Source organism: Armigeres subalbatus, chromosome 3, assembly GCF_024139115.2.
Source record: "Armigeres subalbatus isolate Guangzhou_Male chromosome 3, GZ_Asu_2, whole genome shotgun sequence".
In the NCBI taxonomy this organism is placed as follows: domain Eukaryota; kingdom Metazoa; phylum Arthropoda; class Insecta; order Diptera; family Culicidae; genus Armigeres; species Armigeres subalbatus.
Window position 1 is genome coordinate 101,737,330 of NC_085141.1, and position 23,759 is coordinate 101,761,088.

Below are 23,759 nucleotides of genomic sequence, written 5' to 3' on the forward strand. Positions count from 1 at the left end.
TAAGGATGGGAGCATCTTGACGGACGAACGTATGGTGATCGAAAGGTGGAAGCAGCACTACCAGAACTTTTGAATGGCGCTGAGAGTACAGTGAAAGCAGTGAAAGTCAAGGCAGCGGAGGAGATGACTACGTCAGTTCAGCGGACGATGGAAGCCAACCAGCCCCCACCTCGAGGGAAGCTAAGGATGCCATCCAACAGCTAAAGACCAATAAAGCAGCTGGTAAGGATGGTATCGGAGCTGAGCTCACCAAGATGGGCCCGGAAAAGCTAGTCACTTGCCTGTATAAATTGATAGTCAGAATCTGGGAAACTGAACAGCTACCGGAGGAATGGAAGGAAGGGGTTATATGCCCCATCTACAAGAACGGTGACAAACTGGAGTGTGAGAAGTTTGGAGCGATCACCATCCTTAATGCTACAAAGTGATTTCCAAGATCATCTTCCGTCGTCTGTACCCATTAGTGAATGAGTTCGTGGGAAGTTATCAAGCCGGCTTCGTTGACGGCCGCTCGACAACGGACCAGATCTTTACCGTACGGCAAATCCTTCAAAAATGCCGTGAATACCAGGTCCCAACGCATCATCTGTTAATTGATTTTAAGACGGCATACGATAGTATATACCGCGTAGAGCTATGGAAAATTATGGACGACAACAGCTTCCCTGGGAAGCTTACCAGACTGATCAAAGCAACGGTGAATGGTGTGCAAAACTGTGTGAAGATTTCGGGCGAACACTCCAATTCGTTCGAATCGCGCCGGGGACTAAGACAAGGTGATGGACTTCTGTGAGTGTTGTTCAACATTGCTCAAGAAGGTGTCTTGCGGAGAGCCGGGTGTAACAGCCGGGGTACGATTTTCAACAGATCAAGTCAATTTATTTGTTTCGCGGATGACATGGACATTGTCGGCCGAACTTTTGCAAAGGTGGCAGAACTGTACACCCGCCTGAAACGTGAAGCAACAAAAGCTGGACTGGTGGTGAATGCGTCAAAGACAAAGTACATGCTTGTGGGCGGAATCGAGCGTGACAGGGCCCACCTGCACTGGCGGAGACAGAGGTAGGGCACCACACCATGCAATCACACCATTGTTCTAAACGGCTATTATTCTTGCACCAAACGGTGCCCCACCAAATAACAATAGCTGGCTCCGCCAGTGCCCACCTGGGATTCAGTATTACGATAGAGAGGGATACCTTCGAGGTGGTCGAGGAATTCGTCTACTTGGATCCTTGCTAACGGCCGCAAAGGTCTATACTATCGTATGCCGCCTTGAAATCGATAAACAGATGGTACGTTGGAACCTGACATTCACGGCTTTTTAAGGGTTTGCCGTACAGTAAAGATCTATGGGCCCTCCTTAGCCTAGGGATAAAATGCGCGGCTATAAAGCAAGACCATGCTGAGGGTGGCTGTGTTCAATTCCCAGTGCCGTTCTAGGCAATTTTCGGCTTGAAAATTGTCTCGACTTCCTGGGCATAAAAGTATCATCGTGTTGATATAGGTAGGTAGAATAGGGGTAAATTTTTGAACCGCCTATTCTGCTTTAAAGTGTAATTAAAACTTATCCCCAGTGGCTCAAATCTCGTGACGACAGCCCTATGCTGGGGACGAAGGAAGAGAAGAAAAGGTAGCGGGAAGATCGTGTCGGATCGAGACTCGGCCGAAGAAAAGCCATTGCCGAACTAGCAGTTCCAGGAACGGTGTCCAGTGTCGCGAGGCCTCTCCGCCCGAGTTATAGAGTGCGAGACGTAGTTCTCAAATGTTCCCCGTTTGGCGGCCCATACTGGGATTGCAAATATTACCCGGTCGAGGCGTTTTTCGCGGTTTTCGGTAAAAGCAAGCCCAGCCAGTATCCCGAACCAATTTGGTTCCGATCGAAGACGTTTCTCGAACCCACCAGGAAGTTACTTGCCATCGTAAACCGTATTAGTTCCATGCAGGCCGTCCATAGCCTTGACGAGGTAACCCCAATCGCCGCCACTATTCTGTGGCAAATTCAACGCAAGATCACCACGAGGTGGCTCCATAATCTGAACCCCATCACTATCACTTTCTGCGACCGGAGATAACTCATTAGTTGCACTTCCTCGGAAGAACCTGGGACCAGGATTGGCGGAAGATCGAGACGACGCGTAGAGGACGCGTGGAACGTAGAGGACGAAATATTAGCCAAAGTCACCTGAGAAATCATCGTCAGGACGTGGCGGATAGCATCACTGCCAACAGGACTCCGGGGATCTCCGGGGACGAAGCTCATGCGAAATTCCGAAAGTCTCGGATACAATGAGGATAGACGTCGACCTGAAGCCGGGAGCAAGCTCCGCTACTCGTACCATAGGCCACCGTATGTGCATTGCACTAAGATATCGCGGGTGAACCCACCTTTGCCAGCCCAACTGTCGCATCGCCTAAAACATACCTTAGGAGCCTGGTCTCCTTTAGGCTTTTCTGGACATCTATTGGCTGCAACGAATCTACTAACTAAAATATTGACCCTAACATGACAAGATTGATAAAAATAATTAAAATGTACATGGATTTCTTTTGATGATAGTGGCTACGTCTTGTGTCATGGGTCTGGGTCATTTGGTATCAAGTCATTTGGCATAACGCCATTTGGCATTAGGTCATTTGGCATAAAGGCCATTTGGCATAATGGTCATTTGGCATAAATGACATTTGGCATAAATGACATTTGGCATAATTTAGAACTGCAAGAAAAAAGTGGGTCATTTCGCATAACGGACATTTGACATAATTTTGAACTGTGAAAGCGAAAGGGATATTTCATGTCATGTTCATCGTAGATAAAGTAGGTCGAGGTTTCCTGATAAATTTAGACTGATGGTAGACATTTTCCGGAAGAATGAAATAACAAAACGGCAGAATTGCTTCCAAGGAAGGGATCACATCCATCATTGACTTATTCCGGCCACATGCCTACTTTTAAAGTAGGGATTACATCCACCATTGCTTCAATCCGGGCATGCGCCTTAAGACCGGATCAAATCCACCATTACCTTAATCCGGGTAAGCGCCTAACTATAAAAACTCAAGCAATACACTTGTCGTTGACGAGTTACTAAAACCAATCAAGTCGCATATGAGTTACTGCTGCTGAATTGTGCTACTCGGGTAAGAGATCAAATCTACCATTGATTTATTCCCGGCAAGCGCCTACTTATAAAGAAGGAGTCACATTCACCATTTGTCATAATCCAGACAGGGCCTACTTTTAAAGAAGGGATCAATCCGGGCAAGCGCCTTCTTTTAAAGAAAGAATCACATCCACCATTGTCATAATCCAGCCAGGCAAGCGCCTACTTTTAAAGAAGGGATCACATCCTCCATTGCCATAATCCATGCTAGTGTTTACTTTTAAAGAAGGGATCGCATCTACCATGGCCTTAATCCGAGCATGCGCCTTCTTTTAAAGAAGGGATCACATCGACCATGACCTTAATCCGGGCAAGCGCCTACTTTTAAAGAAGGGATCACATCCTTCATTGCCATAATACGGCTAAACGCCTACTTTTATAGAAGGTATCATATCCACCATTGCTCTAATCCGGGCATGCGCCTACTTTTACATTGCATTGCAAATGCATTCTTTCCACGAGGGGATAATGTCTTTTTAATATTGTTATCGACGGGTGTTATATTTACTATTCCGGGGTATTTCTCGCAGCGAACCATTCAGCGAACGCAAAGAAAAGTTATTTTCGTGCCACAGCCCGATATGTGTAAGGACATAAACGGGAACCTTCTTACGAACGAGCGTGAGGTGATCCAAAGGTGGCGGCAGCACTACGAAGAGCACCTGAATGGCGATATGGCAGACAACGGTGGCGGTATGGTAACGAACCTAGGAGCACGCGCGCAGGACATGCGACTTCCGGCTCCGAATCTCCAGGAAATCCAGGAGGAGATCGGCCGGCTGAAAAACAACAAAGCCCCTGGAGTTGACCAACTACCAGGAGAGCTGTTTAAACACGGTGGTGAAGCACTGGCTAGAGCGCTGCACTGGGTGATTACCAAGGTTTGGGAGGATGAGGTTCTGCCGCAGGAGTGGATGGAAGGTGTCGTGTGTCCCATCTACAAAAAGGGCGATAAGCTGGATTGTAGCAACTACCGCGCAATCACATTGCTGAACGGCGCCTACAAGGTACTCTCCCAAATTTTGTGCCGTCGACTAACACCAATTGCAAGAGAGTTCGTGGGGCAGTACCAGGCGGGATTTATGGGTGAACGCTCTACCACAGACCAGGTGTTCGCCATACGTCAGGTATTGCAGAAATGCCGCGAATACAACGTGCCCACACATCATCTATTTATCGACTTCAAAGCCGCATATGATACAATCGATCGGGACCAGCTATGGCAGCTAATGCACGAAAACGGATTTCCGGATAAACTGATACGGTTGATCAAGGCGACGATGGATCGGGTGATGTGCGTAGTTCGAGTTTCAGGGGCATTCTCGAGTCCCTTCGAAACCCGTAGAGGGTTACGGCAAGGTGATGGTCTTTCGTGTCTGCTATTCAACATCGCTTTGGAGGGAGTAATACGAAGGGCAGGGATTGACACGAGTGGTACGATTTTCACGAAGTCCGTCCAGTTATTTGGTTTCGCCGACGACATTGATATCATGGCACGTAACTTTGAGAGGATGGAGGAAGCCTACGTCAGACTGAAAAGCGAAGCTAAACGGATTGGACTAGTCATCAACACGTCGAAGACGAAGTACATGATAGGAAGAGGCTCAAGAGAGGTCAATGTGAGCCACCCACCACGAGTTTGTATCGGTGGTGACGAAATCGAGGTGGTTGAAGAATTCGTGTACTTGGGCTCACTGGTGACCGCCGATAACGATACCAGCAGAGAAATTCGAAGACGCATAGTGGCTGGAAATCGTACGTACTTTGGACTCCACAAGACGCTCCGATCGAATAGAGTTCGCCGCCGTACCAAACTGACTATCTACAAAACGCTTATAAGACCGGTAGTTCTCTACGGACACGAGACCTGGACGATGCTCGTGGAGGACCAACGTGCACTGGGAGTTTTCGAAAAGAAAGTGCTGCGTACCATCTTTGGTGGGTTGCAGATGGCGGACGGTACGTGGAGGAGGCGAATGAACCACGAGTTGCATCAGCTGTTGGGAGAACCATCCATCGTTCACACCGCGAAAATCGGAAGACTGCGGTGGGCCGGGCACGTAGCCAGAATGTCGGACAGTAATGCGGTGAAAATGGTTCTTGACAACGATCCGACGGGAACAAGAAGGCGAGGTGCACAGCGGGCAAGGTGGATCGATCAGGAGGACGATTTGCGGACCCTCTGCAGACTGCGTGGTTGGCGAAGTGCAGCCATGAACCGAGCTGAATGGAGAAGTCTTTTATGTGCAGCACAGGCCACTCCGGCCTTAGTCTGATGATAAATAAATAAAGAAAAGTTATGCCAAATTTCCGTTATGCCAAAAGACCCTTACTTTTGACGCTGGTAACAATTATGCCAAATGTCCGTTATGCCAAATGACCGTTATGCCAAATGGCCTTTATGCCAAATGACCTTATGCCAAATGGCGTTATGCCAAATAACTTTATGCCAAATGGCCCGCTCCCTGTGTCGTGTGTCCTTTGAGCAGGAGGTAAGCCGGTCCTGAGGAGAGGTGATTGGGACGTGTGGACGTCCACTGCCTAGACGCGTGGACGTCACCGGCAGTTACAATGTTTTTTTGCCAATTTATTTATTTGATAGGCTCAGTTGTGTACAAAAAACACGTTGCGGAGCCAAGAGCATTATTGTTTGTTTTACAATATTTTAATTATATATAATTTGATAACGTAGTAGTATTGAATTACAATGTAATTTGAAATTAATCACGATAGAACTGCATTTTATCGATCGGCATACCGAGCACTGCTGCTAGCCTTTGCTTATCTTTTTCAATCAGTGCTCTCCGTTCGTCTTCATCATCTAGCCACTCATAAGTTTATAATCTGTATTTATGGTTTCCGAATGAATATTCGGGCACTGTCGCTTTCACTTGAAGCCGTGTTTTGACTATTACGAATCTGATTGATCACAGCGTCCGGATCTTGGTCAGAATTGATTGAAATGTTCAAAACGGATATTCTAGGTTCTCCAAATTGTCCTGGAGCAATAGGTCTCCCAGAGTGAAATCCGTGACTAAAAAAATAATGGCCTTATTATTTAATACAAACATTTCAATGCCAAATTTCAATATATTTGTAGTTTTAATCTATCAATCATCAATATTAGCAAATGACTGAAATGTATCAATCATATAATGCTAAATAAAGTCAATGTTCAGCATAAAGATATGCTTGAAGTTGAAAATTAACTTGAATTTGTTTTCAACGTTTACAAAAAATGTACTGAATGGTATAGCAGAACTAATAACCTAGTTTGTATTGATCATTGCGATAACCTGAAGAAAAAAAATAAATTTGAAATTGGTCGGGTATTTAGAAATCAAAAGTACAGATTCTAAACGGCCGTTATGCCAAATGATTTTATGGCAAACGACATTATGCCAAACGGGGTGCAATATATTTTATCTAAATCGCTATTGGGGACCATTTTGGACCTTGATTGACTAGTAATTCTTTTTATAGGGTTAACGAAGGCCGTTCTAAAGTACTTAACATCGAGGTGCATCTCAAAATCTCGACGTGTTCGAGCAAATCTGAAGTCAGATTTGGACTCAGCAAACCAAATTCTACTAGGGTCACATCGTTCGGTGTTGAGGACAAAATCTTGTTAAGCTGTGTTATTTTTTAAGGACGTGGCCGGCGCCATTATTGAATAGAAATGTTTTAGCTTCTACAAAATGTACAGTAAGAAATGTACAATGATGATGTAGATGATATTTTATTCAAATTTCATTTTCAGAGTTAAAATCATTTTGGAATACGACAAAGGCAAAAGTATTATGAATTAAATGATGATAAAGGATATAGTAAGTACTAGTTGCACCTACTACGAAAAGATTAGAGTATGAAATATGATTGATTCAATGGAACATTTGAATGCAATTGGCTTCAAATTGTTAATTCTTCAGAACCATTCGTGACAGTATAAAATGAACAAACCCTCATTCGGGTGCCTTTTTCGCAATGAACGCATCACTGCAACTGGAATCGAGCTTCGATTCAGGCGTACCGTTCGAACTTGTTGTCTGGATTGGTATTTTGGTCGTACTTTTTCTTTAAGGGAAATAATTTAGATTATTTGTTTTTAGCTTTGAAATATTTATCCGCCACGTATAGCTTCTGTTTCATTACAAATGGGAAAAACGACGACGGTTTTACAAGCATGCACTTCGACAAACCATTCTCAATTATCGACTTGGAAACCGCAACCGAATCCGTTCAAATGGCGAATTTAGATCAAGGATGTCAGGTATTATGCAATTGTGCCAATTTTCATCGTTTAATAAAAAAAAACCTTTTGTAATTGTTTAGGTGTACATTATATCTGAACGTGCAACGATCGAATTTTTGGACATTTATCGATATCTTCAAGATCATGCAGAACAACGTTTCCCTAATAAGGCTTTTTTGGTAGTTATGGAAAATACTGCAACGTACGATGGACTTCAGATGATTCTCAATCGCCCAATTGTACGCGATATTTCTAAACTTCTGATCTTAAATCCGTCCACTGGAGAAGGAGTCGTTGATCTCTGGACAAACAAGTTCACTAGCGTGGAAGGCCACAAGAAACTGGTGCATCTGGATACGTACTCTTCTGCTGACGGTAGTTTTCAGTATGACGTGGATCCATTTCCGGACAAAATAGTCGACCTTGAAGGTCGATTTCTCAGGCTAGCTATGTTCAACTATGAACCGTACACAACCTGGTCTGAAGTGGTGTGCTTACTTTTCCGCTTGTGCATTTGAATCCCTCCAGTAGTAAGAATATATTGCTTACAGGACGATGAGTCGAAAGCCAACGCGTATGTGGGTGATCAGAAGAAACTTCGGATCGATGGCACGGAAGTACGACTCTTTCTAGAGTTTTGTCGACACCACAACTGCAGCTTGGACATTTCGATTGAGGAAGAAGATCAATGGGGAGAGGTGTACGAGAATTTCACCGGAATTGGGATCATGGGTGGAGTGGCAGCGCATCGTGTTGATGTTGGAATTGGAGCCATGTTGGCTTGGTTTTATGATTCCAATCAACCGACGCAACCTGTCTCGCGTACGGGAGTCACTTGCATAACTCCGAAACAAAAGTATCAGCGACTTGTGTGTATAGATGAAATATTGTTGAGTGTTTGATTACCTTTTCAGATTATTGCCATCGTGGTTAACTCCGGTCCTTCCCTTTACAAGCATAATTTGGGTACTACTATTGGTGACTACAATAATTGTTTCAATAGTTTTAGTAATTTTCAACCATCTAACGTTCAAAGTCATTCTGAAATCTGTGAGTATAAGATATTTTAATTTTACTGAAAGCATGAACAACAATTTGCTTATAATAGGCTGATTCTGTGGACATATGCGAGGTGTTGATGTCCGTTGTGTCGTCGCTGATCCTATGCTCATCTATTTTACGGATCGACCAATACAAATTAGCTTCCCAGCTAACAATTGTTTCTATACTGCTCTTCTCCGGCCTTATCATAGGAAACAGCTACTGTGGTGGGTTGTCGAGCATCATGACCGTTCCACAATATGAGAAACCGATTGACACCTCAGCCGATCTAGTCGCTAGGAAAATGATTTGGGCGGCATCACATGACGCTTGGGTGTATGCTTTTCAAGACTCTGATGAGGTAGATTATATCTAAATGCTAGCTCGCACTCAATTCATATTCCATTTTTTTTACAGCCACTCATACTCAAATTGTTGTCGGACTTCCGAGTCATGATCAGAACTGCTCTTGAATCCCATGCCAAACTGGCTGATATAGGATACGCCATTGAGCGTTTGCAGTTCGGCCATTATGGAATATCCGACTACATCTCGCTGGACGTGTCGCAAAATTTCCAAGTCATGATTGAAGATCTATACTGGGGTCATTGCGTTGCTCAGGTTACCAAAACGTGGCCAATGAAGGAGCATCTGGACGAGTTAATTTTGCGTATCCTTCAAAGTGGAATTCAACGCTCTTGGGAGGAACAGGTAATGGCGCAATTTTCTACTGCTTACACGATTCAGAAGATCATTGGGTTGGCAAGGATTCATGATAACCCCGGAGCAGTTGCACTACATGTACATCATTTGGCTGGGCCGTTCTATTTGCTGATGTTCGGACTGTCTGGTTCTGTATTGATGTTTCTACTTGAACTTTTGATAAAGTGTGCCTCTAGGAAAATCATATAAGTAAGATGACACAGTGAATCAGATAAACAAAAGATAAAATTTCGAAAACTTATAATTAAAAATAAATTCATGCTGAAAATAATACTTATTTTCTTGCGTTTTGCTAAGTGGAATGTTTCTTCTGCCACGATGAGTTAGTACTATTTCATTTGATACTTGCCCTTACATAGCATAGCGTCGAGTGAAGCAGGTGAAGCGTCCGACAACAAGATGGATCTTTTTGCCAGACGAAGTGATCTTAAGGTCACTCCTGACGGAATCCAAGTTTCAAAGTGCTCGCGTTTTCGGGGGCACACCACTCGATACGGAAGCAACGCACAACTGTCATTTTTATTTTTTCACGCATGTTGCGATGCAGCAAAGCTAAATCAACAAAAGTGACAGTTGTGCACCGCCTCCGTATCGAGTGGTGTGTCCCCGAAAACGCGAGCACTTTGAAACTTGGATTCCATCAGGAGTGACCTTAATCGGTCGCCAGGGTTAGGCAACAGAGAGGAGCATGGTAAGGTAGAGGAAGCGCCAGTCTAGATCAAAATGAATGGCGCCACTTTGACCAAGGTTATTAACGAGGCTATAACCAGCCACCAGGAGGGCGGAGGCCATAATCACGAACATCTCGGACGTGATCATGTCCTTTCTGGATAACCGCGTGAAATACAGCAGGGATCTAAAGATGTCTGTGATGATGACCCTCTGCAACTTCGTTGTAGAGGCAAAGCAGAAATGGAGGTCCCTGCTGGAGGTCAGTAAGGAGGCGGAATGAAAGATACACCTACTTACGAAGGAGGCCGAGTTGAAGATTCGGCTCCTCACTGAGGAAAAGCAGACACCATCCATGCGAATAAACGATGCACGCTTGTGCTTCAATAACTGGCGCCATTGTATTGTACTTTGACGAAAATTCGTCTCGGTTCAACTTTCTCATATATAAAATTGTGGTTCTGAAAAGAACCCTTTCGTGGGCTAAATCGTTAGGAAGCGAATTTTTATTTATATATTTTTATTTATATAGATAGAATGTTGGTTCTGACAAGAACCAGTTTATTTTCATGTGCTTCTTTAATCATAATCAGCAACCTCTCAATAATTTCAACCATGCGAAAAAAGATCTGATCTAAAACTGCTTCCATTAAAGAGGACTGGCACGATCGTTATTCGGTGATTCGCGTAATCGCGTAATCAAAATGTGAACTCATATCGTTTGCCAAAGGGGCGGGGCTTATGGTGTTACTTCATTAAATACAAGAAAGCTACTATCTCGTGCGAGCGTCATTTTTATTTTGTCTTTGGTTCCATCGGAGAGCAGTTCCATCGACAGTCTTGCCGCTAGGAATGAGCGTTTTTCGGAAAAATATCGATACTGCCGGATCGATGTCGAAAAGTATCGGCGTTGAAACATCGATATTCCGATATATCGATACCCGAAAAATCTAAAGCATGAGCAAAAAAAAGCTGTCGGTTTTCCATTTCATATCAGCGAAAACACATCAAAGTGAAGTTTCGCTGTTATTAACGTATTGTATCCAATATTTGCTATATTTTCCACTTTTTTGTATTACGGATAATGTCTCATAAATTAAAAACATCGAAATCCGATATCAGCTACAACAAATCGATACGGTCAAATATCGGACATAAAAAATCGATACAAAATATCGATTATTCGGAGCGAAAATATCGATTCCCGATATATCGTATCGGTATCGCCCATTCCTATAATGCCGCTTCAATTGAGATTTACTGGACAGTGGTCGTCGTCGGCGCGATTGCTGCAGAAAATTCGGCGTGGCGATGGCGTGGGTAGCGGCATTCATGGCCTCACTGTCGGTGCTTGATGACGTTTGCAGATGTGACTGGTCGATCGTGCAAAGTCTGAAAACATAATGAGAGCATATAAAAAACATATTTTTATTGTGACATCAAATTGAAATCTTAATTTGTTTTCAAATATGAATCATCATGATTGATTACATATTTTTATCTCATTTTGCTGTAGATTTCTAAATTGTATGATCTATGTAATTCATTGGCGTCTCCATCGATTTGGTTGTCGCCAGCGAAAATTAATTTTCTTTCAAGATTCTGACTTTGGTTTTATTGCTCAGGGCCAAGATTTGTTAAAAAGAAAGTTGATCTGAGACGAATATTCATCACAATACAAAACACAGGCAAAATAGGCAGATAAGTGAACGCACCAAAATACGAATTTTCAACTCTAACGTGAAATCTGTGCTGTTAAACGCTAGCGAAACATGGTGTGTATCAGTGGAGAACACTCAACAGCTGCAGGTGTTCATTAACAGATGCCTGCGGTATATAATTCGGGCCTGGTGGCCTCACAACTGGATCTCAAACAACGAGCTCCATCGTCGTTGTCACCAGAGGACGATAGCAACAGAAATTCGGGATCGGAAGTGGGGCAGGGTCGGCCACACTCTACGTAGGGGCGGAAACGAAATCTGTAAACAAGCATTAGACTGGAACCAGCGGGACATCGCAGCAGAGGCAGACCCAGAGGCTCATGGCGGCGAAGCCTCAATAAAGAAATAAAAGAAGTCGACCGAAATCTAACCTGGCAACAGGCTAAAGCGATAGCCGGGCAACGCTCAGGATGGAGATCTTTCAAGTCGGCCCTTTGCACCACCGGAAGTGTACAGGATCCATAAGTAAGTAAGTAAATACAAAACACAATCGCTAAGCGACGGCAGACAGTTCGTCGGACGCTGCAATAAATTTATTCACAGACGACCAGGGATGCCAGATGATATTTTCATATGTCTTCACAGTCGTTTAAAAATGTCTTCAAATGTCTTCAATACTAAAATTATGATTATCATCGAGAAATTTCAAAATCCAATAGGTTTGTAAAGTCAATAATCCCCTTGTTTTACTGGTGTGGAATATTGTTTATTTTTTTAACATAAAAATTGTTAGAATTCAAGAGAATAATCTTTAAAATTCTTTAATTTTTTTTTAAACGAGTTTCCCCTGGATTTTGTACTGAGTCGGATTTTTAACTAAATTTTCAGGTGGAATTCTTCCAAATTTATTTTTAAAGAATACTCTGTTGGGATTCATAATTTACTGTGAAATACTTGAAGAAACATTCAGAGAATATTCTGAATGAACTTCCGGTAAAATTTCTAGATCAACTTCCGGATAAATTCCTGATTGAGCTTCTTATAACTTATACTAATTTCTTCTGGATGGAGCTTCTAATTACTCCTGGAAGTCTTCTGAAAAAAAAATCCCAAGGAATTCCTGTTGGAACATCCAAAGGATTTACTGAAGAAACTCCCGGAAAAAGTTCAAAAGGAATTCCTATAGAAACTTCAGGATGAATTCCGGAGGTTTTTTTTGTGAATTTCTGAAGGATATTCCTGAGGAATTACTGAAGCAATTTCCGGTGGAATTCCTGAAGAAACTTCTGGAGAAAATCTTGGAGGTAGTTCTGGATGAATTCTTGGAGGATCTTCTTGAGGTATTGCTGTAGAAATTTCCAAAAGAAATCCTGGAGGAAATATCAGATAAATTTCATAGTATACTTCCGGAGGCATTCTTGGAGAGTCATTCGGCAACTTTCTTAAAGGATCTTCCAGAGGGATCCTGATGAGCACTAAATTAATTATATTTTGTACCGGTCTATTTTGAACTCTACTCCGCACGTTTAAAATTGAAGAGATCGCAAATGCGCATGTATAACATGCTGACCGATGCTCACCGTGTTGTAGTGGTCATCAAATATTCTATATAGAGGAACGAAGGAGATGTAAATATAGAGTAAGTTCATCAGTTACACCTCGAAGCGTTCAACACGTAGTTTTGTGTGTTTTCGGTCGATTGTGCGGTCAATAAAATAACATATCCCGGTAAAGTTCGAATTTTGAAGTCGTTTATCCGAATTCGAAACACAGAGTCATAAGGATCACAACTCTGTGCGAAGAGTAAGACTAAGTAACCGAGCATAGTAGAAGACAAACTCCATGTGGGAATATGTGCTTAAAAATAGTTTGAATAGCTCAAACATCCAAGCACTGAACCATCCAACATAAGAATTCTAAAGGATAGTGTGTGCATCAATTTGACGAACATCTTCTGGGCCGTCTATTGCTTGACGGTGGAAAATCCTTCGAGAAAGGAACGGGTAAGCCCGGTAAGCCCCATCAGACCCCTTGTGGAGCTTCCGCCGCAATCCCGGGAAAATTTTCGGAAAAATTCCTGGAAAAACTACTGGAGGAATTCGTGAAGGAACTACCGGAAGAGTTCTGGAGGAACTTTTGGAAGATCTTCAAAATGAAATCCCGGAGGATTTTTCGGAAAAATCCCTGAAACTTCGGGAATTTTTTCTGGAGGGATTACAGAAAGAATACCAGGACGATTTTTTGAAGAAAATTCAAAGAGAAATTCGCAGAGAAAGTACTGGAAGAGTGTCCAAAGATTTTTCTAGAAGAATAATCAAATGAATCCAAGGAAAGGAGGACTTAACGAAAGTGTGTAGCAAGTTTCCTCTGAATTTCTTTTAAATAGATTTTCCTGTAAAAATTTACCTTGAAAATTATGAGAAATATCCATTTAACACCAGCATAATTTCAATTTCGTATCGACATTCGTAAGATTTTTTTATGAAAATATTTGAGACAATTTTCTTGTGGAAATTAAAATGGATTTATTGTGTGAGTTGTGGAAATCAAGATAAATTTCCCGTTTAAATTTTGGAGGATTTCCTTTATATCTTTTATACAGAAAATATTAAATATAAATTTTGAACTGAATGTCCAATTTTAATTCTCTTGAATATAGACAATAAATTCCTCAAAATTTTCATCGAAAATTCTCCTTATTTTAAAACATGAAAAATGCTTTGAAATTTTCACAGAAAATTATTTTAAAAATTCACGGAAAATTTAAAGAGTTTCCCGAAAGATTAATTGAATTCGTAAGGAATTTAGAAAAAGATCAGGTTCTAGCTCAACGGTTGAATAGATTATATCAAGTCATAGAGGAGTTCAATATATTTTTGCCGTAAATTAGATCGGTCATTGCGTTCCGATGTAATGATCGAAATACCGTGCGTATGAGGTCTAAAATGCGTTTCATTTATTAGCCAGCTAGTGTGAATGTATTTTTATGTTTGAGATTCTAAGCCCGAGACAAAGACTATTATAACTTTTGTATTTTTTTGTATAATTTACATATAGAAGTCGCAGAATTAATAAGTAAGAAATAAAATTATATTTTCTCTCGCTGGTTCATTGATTGTCTTCAAGTATCTTCAAATAAGTAGATAAGTCTTCAAATATTTTGAAAAGTCTTCATAATGTCTTCACGAAATAAATGTCTTCACAGAGATTCAAATGTCTTCAAATTGAAGACATGTCTTCAAATCTGGCATCTCTGCAGACGACGACTGAAAATGTCTTTACTATGGTGCACTATGGGGAATTCTCATACAAATGGGTGGCCAAAAATATTTTATCAATGAAAACTGTTTCTATGTAACATATTTTATGTGCAGGAATATTTAAGAAACTTTTTTTTAACCCTTTAAGGGCCATCGTTAACCATTCAAAAAATGCCAGCCGCAAAAAAAAAAAAATTTTTATTTTTTTTCGTTTTTTTTCGTTTTTTTTTGTGTTTTTTTTTTCAATGCAGAATGCATAAAATGGCAAACAACTATATTTCTAGTAATAATGTTGTTCATTTTCTAATCATAACGAGGTATAGAGAGTAAAAACCACAATTTTCAAGAAAACTTTGATTGCAGCGTTCTCGTAAACGCGCAAATATGCGCAAGCAAATCACTCACTAGAAGGTGGTACTAGGGTTATATTTCAATCCCCCATTTACAGATCAGGGGACATTTGGGGACATTAGGTTTGCGGGACCATTTTATGGCAAAGAATTATGATAATTAAAGTTTTTCTTCTACAACTTTTTGATATTAAGGTGGTTATACAATAAAGCCACAAATCGGCCATCTTGGAAACCACGTGCTTTTTCTAGTGATTTTTCAAGAGCACGGATTGAGAGATTAAAAACAACCATGGGGATAAAACTCTCATTCCGACACGTGCTTGAGATTCTGCTACCGATGGCAAACTTTGTGCCGTCGCCAAGCGATTATGCTTTGCACTTTGAATAAGATTCATCTTGGAACCGATTTCATTTCCAATCACTGCAGCAACCACCCGTCGATGGCCGCTGCTTGGACCGACACTGAAAGTTTGTTTAGAATCAACTTTCGCTTGTTACTGTATATAATATAATGATGGTGAAAGAACCGATTTATTTGAAATTATGTGCCTCATTAACAGACTAATAGCAACCATTCGACCGTGCGACTGCCATTCGATGGTTCACCGCTACATACGCCGTTGGTTGCCAGATCAGCAGACAATCATCTCCGATGCTGATTGCATCAGCCGTTGTCGCCGGGACTGCCTCTGGACGCCCTGGACAACTCTCCCTAAAATCCTGAATGAAAATGACGCGTGCACGCGAAACACGGGTCTTTTCGTACACGAGAAAACGAAAAAAGGCATTCAATTCCTCAGGACAACAAACCATGTTTTTATACCAAAAGATAGATTTTTCGATAGAGAATTTGACACCCTGTCGTTTGTTCACGGCACGCATCTATTTTTTAGCATTTTTGGTAAAAAAAACGGTATTCTTACACTATTTTTACTCATTATATATTTTTTATTGGCTGATTTGACAATGTTAATCTTTATCAATTTTCAATCAACAAGTTCGAATCGAAAGATGTTATGTCCATTCATCATCCAGATGTAGTAGTTTCAATTTGCACCAACTATTGCATGATTTTTCGGGCTAAATTTCATGTTCTTATAATATTAAAAGAAAGAGATTTTCATGAGGAACCTGATAACTATATGCTTATTTCTGGCATGCGCATTGCGCATGTTTGTGGCTGTTTTGGAAAAAGAACATAACTGTTACCCTATTTTTACTTATTAACACCCGAAAGGCCATGTTTTTTTTGCGAATATACTTGTGACGTCTTTGTAAGGGGCTAAAGACCTCACTGCTCATACCCGGAACAACACTAGATTCTCCGGGGGAACCAGTAGCAGGGAACATTTTTGTTTGTAGACCAAAACGTGTCATGCAACAGCTTATTCTTCACGGTATTTCGCAAAAAAACTTCTAATATCTTTGCGAAAAGCGAACGATCTCATTGGCCACTCCCGGAACATCACGGAGTTCCCCGGGGGAACCTGTAGGAGGGGAAATTTTTAGCCAAAACAAATCATGCGACAGCTCATTCTTAATGATGTCTTACGAATAAACATCTAATGGGGCTGTAAAACACAATAGAATATAATTCACATTCCAGGACCTTCACAGGGTGCCCCAAGGAAACGTCTGAGGGGGACAGTTCCATTTGTAGACCAAAAAGTTTCATGCGATAGCTCATACTTCACGGATTCTCACAGATAAGCTTCTGGCGTTTTTGTAAATGGCGGAAGTCCTCATTGGCTACCCCAGAAATCTCACGAAGGGCCCCGGAGTTGCATGTATAGGAGAGGCACATCCATTTGCAGCCTAAAACGTGCGATAGCTTTCTTGTCATAGTTTCTCGCGAATAATCTGTTGATGAGACAACTCACATGCAACTAAAACCCAAACGTGTCATACTACGAAACGAATCATTTTGAATAATATAGCACAAATAAACTTCTGATAGGGGCCCTCCTTAGCCGTGCGGTAAGATGCGCGGCTACAAAGCAAGACCATGCTGAGGGTGGCTGGGTTCGATTCCCGGTACCGGTCTAGGCAATTTTCGGATTGGAAATTGTCTCGACTTCCCTGGGCATAAAAGTATCATCGTGTTAGCCTCATGATATACGAATGCGAAAATGGTAACTTGGCTTAGAAACCTCGCAGTTAATAACTGTGGAAGTGCTTAATGAACACTAAGCTGCGAGGCGGCAATGTCCCAGTGGGGGATGTAATGCCAACGAAGAAGAAGAAGAAACTTCTGATAAGTCTATAAAAAGCGAATTATATCATTGGGCACTTCCACAAACCTCACGGCCCTGCAGTAACCTGTAAAAGGGGACAATCCCACTTGCAGACAAAAAAGTATCATGTGACAGTGCATTTTTCACGTCATCTCACGATTTGGTCTAAAAATGGAAATGTGCCCTTCTACAGGTTTTTTCGGGGAGCTTCGTTGTATTCCGGAAGTTACATGTGAGGTATGCGCCGATTCTAAAATCGTCCTGAGTTTGGTCCATGGCGGCGGCGTTTTTGACGTCACGCCGAAAACCATTTTGGGGGCGGTGCGGTGTGAATCGGCATCACGGTTTTGAAATATATTTTTTTGTTTTTTTTGCAATATTTTTTGTAATGTTCTGGAGACTTTCGCCAGATAAACCTAATCATTAGAATTTTTTTTATTGTCCACGAGAAATTTTTTGAAATTTCCAAAAAAAGCGCTTTGGGATTCCCAAGAAAATTTTATAATTTCTAAACGAAAATGTTTGGAGTTGCTAAGGGAAATTATTTGGAATTTCCATAAGGATTTCGTCGGCATTTTCACTAAAATTCTTTGGAATGTCCATGCATTTTTTTAAATTTAATCATTTCTTATGATATCCACGGGAAAATCTGTGTGTTAGCATTAGCATTAGCATTGAGCATTTCGCACAAATTCGTAGGTGGTACAAGTCAAGACTATTGTATATAGTATTGTATTTAGGACTAATCATTATCTCTAAGATAGAAGCAATGCACTCTCCAATAGTCGAGATCTGTTATGGCCACGTCCTTGCGAATGCTGAGGAAGGATAAATCTGTGTGTTATCCATAAATTTTTTTCGCAAATTCGCAAGAAATTGTTCTAAAATCAGAAGATTTATTTGGCCGAAAGACATTCGACGGAAAGCCATTTACATGAGTTATTTAGCCGAATTCTATTTGGCCAAATTGAACATCGAAAATGATTTGATCAAACATGACATTTGGCTGAAAACGGCATAATACAATAATACGGCATAATTTGACCGAAAAAGCCGTTTGCTCTAGGTCATTTGGCCGAATAAGTCATTTGGGCGAAAATATTGTTTGGATAAATTGGTCGTTTTGCAGAAAAGACCATTTGGCCAAACAGGTCATACGGCCGAAAATGGCACTTTAGAACGGGTCATATTGCCAAAAATGTCATCAAATGGCTTTTTCTGCCAAAGGACCATTTCAGACTGACCTATTCTACCAAACGACTGTTTTGGCCGAACGACATTTTCAGGCAAATTAAATTTTCGATCAGATGAATAGCTTGTTCGGTAAAACAACTTTCGGTCAAACGGTTTTTCTCGTCGTTTTGGCTGAAAGTCGTTCGACCTAAGCCATTTATTCGGATGCCACTTTGCCGAATAACACTTGGCCGAAAGTCATCTATCCGAGCTCAATTTGCCTGAAATAAACGTTTGGTTTGAAATGAGCGGTTATTTGGTCGAAACTAACAAACAGTCGAAAGGGACCGGGACTAATAGGTCATTTGACCGAAGATGCCGTTCAGAAAACTTTCGGCGTTGTAGTCTTCGGCCATATGGCTTTCTACCATTTAATTTCAACGAGATATTCTTTGGATATAACGGATATCCTTAGAAGTAGGAAAATACGAAGGAAATTCTTCGGAGTTTTCACAAGAAATTATGTGAAATGTGCAAGATTTTTTTCTAAACTTTCATGGGCAATTCGTCGGATTTTCTTCGGGAAATATTCCGGAATGTGTACTAAAACTCTTCATAATTTCCACGTAAAATTCTTCTGAACTTTCAAGGAAATAATTCGGTAACTCAACAGGAATATTTCTGGAATTTTAAAGAAAATTCTCTGGATTTTGAATAATTTTTTTTCAGAATTTTCTATGAAAGTTCTTCTTGGTTTTTTTACGGAAAGCATTTCAAAATTTTAACGAGAAATTCCACTGGTACTTCAGAATTTCCACGTAAAATTCTGCGAACTTCTTCAAATTAGATTTTAAGATTTTAAACGATGCTAAAATGTCGGCGACGGCGTGATTCCAAAAAATGTTGGCGGAGATGGTGCGGCGCAGCGGCGCACACCTCTACATGTGAGACCAATTGTCCTTGACTCATCAAAAGACTATTGGCGAGAAAAAATGGCGAAAAAGCTTCCCATATAAGCTTTCCAGGGGTATAAGAAGGTTATTTGTGAAGAAGCATGAACACTGAGCTATCCCATTCAACGCTTTACCAAGCATACACAAACTTTCCCTCCTACAAGTTCCCCACCACTCCACTTGTATCAGAAGTGGTGTTTGGGTCTTTGGTACTTTACAGAATCACTACACGCAAAAAAAGCGTTCCCGAATTCGTGAACCAGCAAAAATACACCATGATTTAATTCATGGATTCGGAAACACCAGTCACGATTTCCAGAACGTTCCAGAAAACGTGACTGTGTTCCCGAATCCGTGGCTGTTTTTCACGAAAAAATACACCGGGAACTTGTTAGTTTACGAATTCATGAAGGCTTTTTTTGCGTGTAGAAGTTTGTTCGTAAGAAATCATGAATAGAGAGCAGTCACATGGCACATTTTGGTCTTCAGACGGAAATTTACGCACCTACAGGTCCTTCTAGAGCACTCCATGAGGATCTATGAGCGGCCAATGAGGTTGTTCGTACTCTACTGACTTAGAAGTTTATTCGTTAGCATGAAGAATGAGCTGTCGCATGACACGTTTTGGTCTGCAAACAGAAATGTTCCCTCCTAACTACAGGTTCCCTCGGGGAATCCCGTTTTATTCCGGGTGTGACCATGTAGTGTAGTCTTTAGCCCCTTACAAAGACGTCATATGTTTATTCGCCAGAAACCGTGAAGAATGCGCTATCGCATGACCTGTTTTCGTGGAAAACGGAAATGTTGGCTCCTACAGGTTCCCTCGGGAAACTACGTGAGGTTGGGGTAGTGACCAATGAGGCCTTTCGCACTTTAAAGACTCTTCAGTCGTTTATTCGTGAAAAATTTCTATACTTCCATTGCATAAGTACTAAACATTTTCAATATTTAAACGTTGATAGTATCGATGTAATTGGCAAATTTCTGAAGAGTTTCCGAGTCGATTGGTAAGAAAATCTCAAAAAATCATCGAAAGATAAAGACGCTATTAGCGATTGAAATCTCTCCTAATTTCGTGACTGTCTCGAATTTGGAAATTTTCTTTTTACATCCTGTATCCGAGTCTTCCATTCAATAAAGAATGATAAAGGATCAAATATTCTCATATTGACATAATAAAAATTCCAAAATTGAGAATGCATGCTGAAACTTTTACCAGCAAAAATAATTTTGTTTATTTAAGGCTTTGTACTACAAAAAATATTTGAATTTGATTAATGTTAGGAAAAGTTATTTTTCATTTTCAAGATCTCTACGGTGGTCCAAATTCAGGAACCGTCCTATGAAATTTAGTACGACTGTCTACCCAAAATATTTTCTTACCCATACTTACCGCTACTTGTCTAACAGCAAAATATGTGTCCAAACATGCAACTTAAATATTTTTACGTATTATTCGGCACCCCATGTATCGATTTCCAATTTCCAATAGAAACACCGAAATTGATATCATAAAGCCCACTCCTAGGATCATCAGTGCGCCGGAGATCTCCTCGACAGCCATGGTTTTCAGTTGGACATGAGGTGTTTCCCGGGAATGTTCAATCGCAATCTGCACCCAATAGTCCATGTATCGATTGACCGTTATTTGCTCCAGGTACTGAAACAAGCAGGCATCCCGTATCCACATGGTCAGGTGCTCGAACTTATCCAACAGGGGCCAGGTCTTGGTAGCATAGGCCACTTCGTACTCGTAGTAGAGTGCCTCCTTCATGAGCCGGTATTGCCGAATGTTTTGAGCGTTGATGGCCTCGCCAACCATGCTGTGGCCGTTCTCGAGGAACGCGATCATTATGGCTTCCCATCCGTTGTTCACTATTTCCGACATTCGCTCGGGCGTGACCACTTGGAAGTGAGCCAACAGTTTCTGATCGTTGGGCTGTAAACATAATAATAAGGCTTAGTCGAGCTACATATTTGTTCGTCTAACATTAAAAAAGTATTACATTGTCAGATCCATCTATGGAATAGATCCATGCTAAATGTGGTGCCACTAGTCGAAGCCCGCTTTTGATGAGATCCTGCACAGTGTTCACTGAAGCTTGGTAGGGCGGAAGGGTAAGGATGCTGTGAATTTGTCCAATGTAAACGTTACAAACGATAAGTGTGAACATGAGAAGGGATGTGATCAATATAACGCTGGAAACGTTGCTCCGTTGCAGATCAGCTGTGGCCAGCACGAAAGTTTTTAGGACTTTTAGGAAGATCCACACGTAACCCTTATCTCCGTACTGTGGATTTTTTCGATTGGCCAAATACAAGCATGACGTAACTATCATAAAAGTCATAATCAAGATACTCCAGATTGATGGCGAAAAGATCATGAAAATAAACTTCCAATATGGTACCAGTCTGAAATAAGGTCAGATTAGAGCTTAATGATTGGTGGATATGATTTTCAGTACTTAGGTTTTGCTGTTAGGCAAGTAACTCCCGCCCATTGTAACGCCTTAGATAAAGTGAAATATTTGAACATGCTGTGGTATCCGCCAACTGCGCCAATAGCGAAACCAACCTTTCTGGATAACAAAGCTCCAAACATCCCATTACCAGTACCGTTCGCAAAAATTTCTCCATAGAGGTGTTTCTCATCGACATACAAATCCCAGGAGCAGTTGTGGCGTAAGCAAAACTGAACCACAGAATATCCGTCTGTTCCGTCCATTGTGTAAGACTGATTGTGGAAGTTTATAATTCCATCCTCCGCTTCCCGAAATATCATCCAAGGAATGATGTTGAATGAAGCCATTTTTATGCGTTTACCCATGAGATCGAGCAATTTGTCTTGGTAAAGGTTGTTTTTGTAGACGAACGATTCATTTCCAATTTTGTATGTATCCAATAGAATATAATCCTGCGATTCTGGTGAGTTTCCAACAAAACGATTTGTGATCAGCTCAAATGCTTTATCTTTTGGAGCAATCAGTAAAATATTCGGCATATCTTCCAGTGCTGAGTGCATTTGTATTCTTTCAAGAATATTCTGCTGTTCTTCACCAGTCGATTGCAGTACAATTAAAAAATGCTTTGTTGAACATCGAAACCGAGCAGCATCGTGTGTTGTCACGAAATCATCCAAAAAACCAAGCGCAGCATCTTCCTCAATCAAGAAAACGTTACAACCAACGTCGATTGCTTCAACTATTCCATTTTGAATTTGCACAACGACAATTGGAGGGTCACTAATGAGTACGTCGATCGCTTTGTCAGTTGCATTCATTATCCGGCACATGGTGTAAGCTCCCATAAAGTATGTAAGTACTGAAAATAATACAACTTAGTTATTTTTAAACCTTCAATGAATCTAATTCTTTCAAGTACCGATGTGATTAATTAGTTTCGCTTGTGACAAAACCAAAGCATCTGAACTTCCGTTAGTCGAAAAAGACATATTTATTCACCTAACAGATCTTTTAAAAGCCGGAACGGTTTTAAAAGCATTTCATCCATTCAACTGGAGAATTTATACTGTTGGTTTTACAATGAATAAGTAATCGGATTGTATTGCTATAAGTGTAAATTAAGTACACTAACGCTAAATTACAGCAAATGTCGTTCATTTTTATTTATGTATGGCAATTTATTTTTTTCCCAACCAATCCTCGATGGGAATCGTGAGCACTAGACAACCTTTTCATTGTTTAAAATATTTACTTTGAAATTGATACGTGTTATAATTAGATCTCTTTCTCATACGTGTTTCAATTGCTTATATCGCCTCAAGTACATGTAAATCAATTACGATTATATTGTGTCCTTAATCTCATTCAATTATTCATACATGTGGTGAATCAATAGATGAAATGATTTCATAATGAGGCGACATAGTAAAATGTGCTCCTATTACAATCCACAGTAGGGGAGACAGGGTAGACTTTGTGAGGGTGAGATATATTAGAAATTGAGCAATCCACTTCCAGCGTCCCTTGATGACAGAAATATCATATTGTCATCCGTATGACGGTTCGGTTGCCAACATTGACTAGCGAATAGCAGGCCATGACTTCACCTCTTTCTTCGTCGTTTGTTTTTTTCTATTTTTATTTAATGACCATGAATGTCTCATTCGATTTGCTTTAGAAAAAACTTTTTCCAATAAAACTTTTTCGCAAATATCTAATAAAGTTAAACATAGGAAATTTTGTGTTCAGTATGGGAAGAGGCCACAAAACGCCTCCTCGGGGCAAAACACTTTTAGGGTATTCCCTCATATTTA

At 40.9% G+C, this 23,759-nt stretch overlaps 1 protein-coding gene across 1 annotated transcript in view; it reads right to left on the bottom strand.

Annotated features, from left to right (window-relative positions):
• Positions 1 to 22,934, bottom strand: part of LOC134221839 (uncharacterized) — a 72,192-nt gene extending 49,258 nt beyond the window's left edge. Inside the window, exons 1-4 of the mRNA XM_062701012.1 lie at positions 22,865 to 22,934; positions 21,949 to 22,804; positions 21,490 to 21,895; positions 20,933 to 21,422 (exon numbers count right to left, since the gene is read on the bottom strand). Of these exons, the coding sequence (XP_062556996.1) occupies positions 20,933 to 21,422; positions 21,490 to 21,895; positions 21,949 to 22,804; positions 22,865 to 22,934 (1,822 nt within the window). The remainder of the gene's footprint in view (positions 1 to 20,932; positions 21,423 to 21,489; positions 21,896 to 21,948; positions 22,805 to 22,864) is intronic.
• Positions 22,935 to 23,759: the final 825 nt, after the last annotated feature.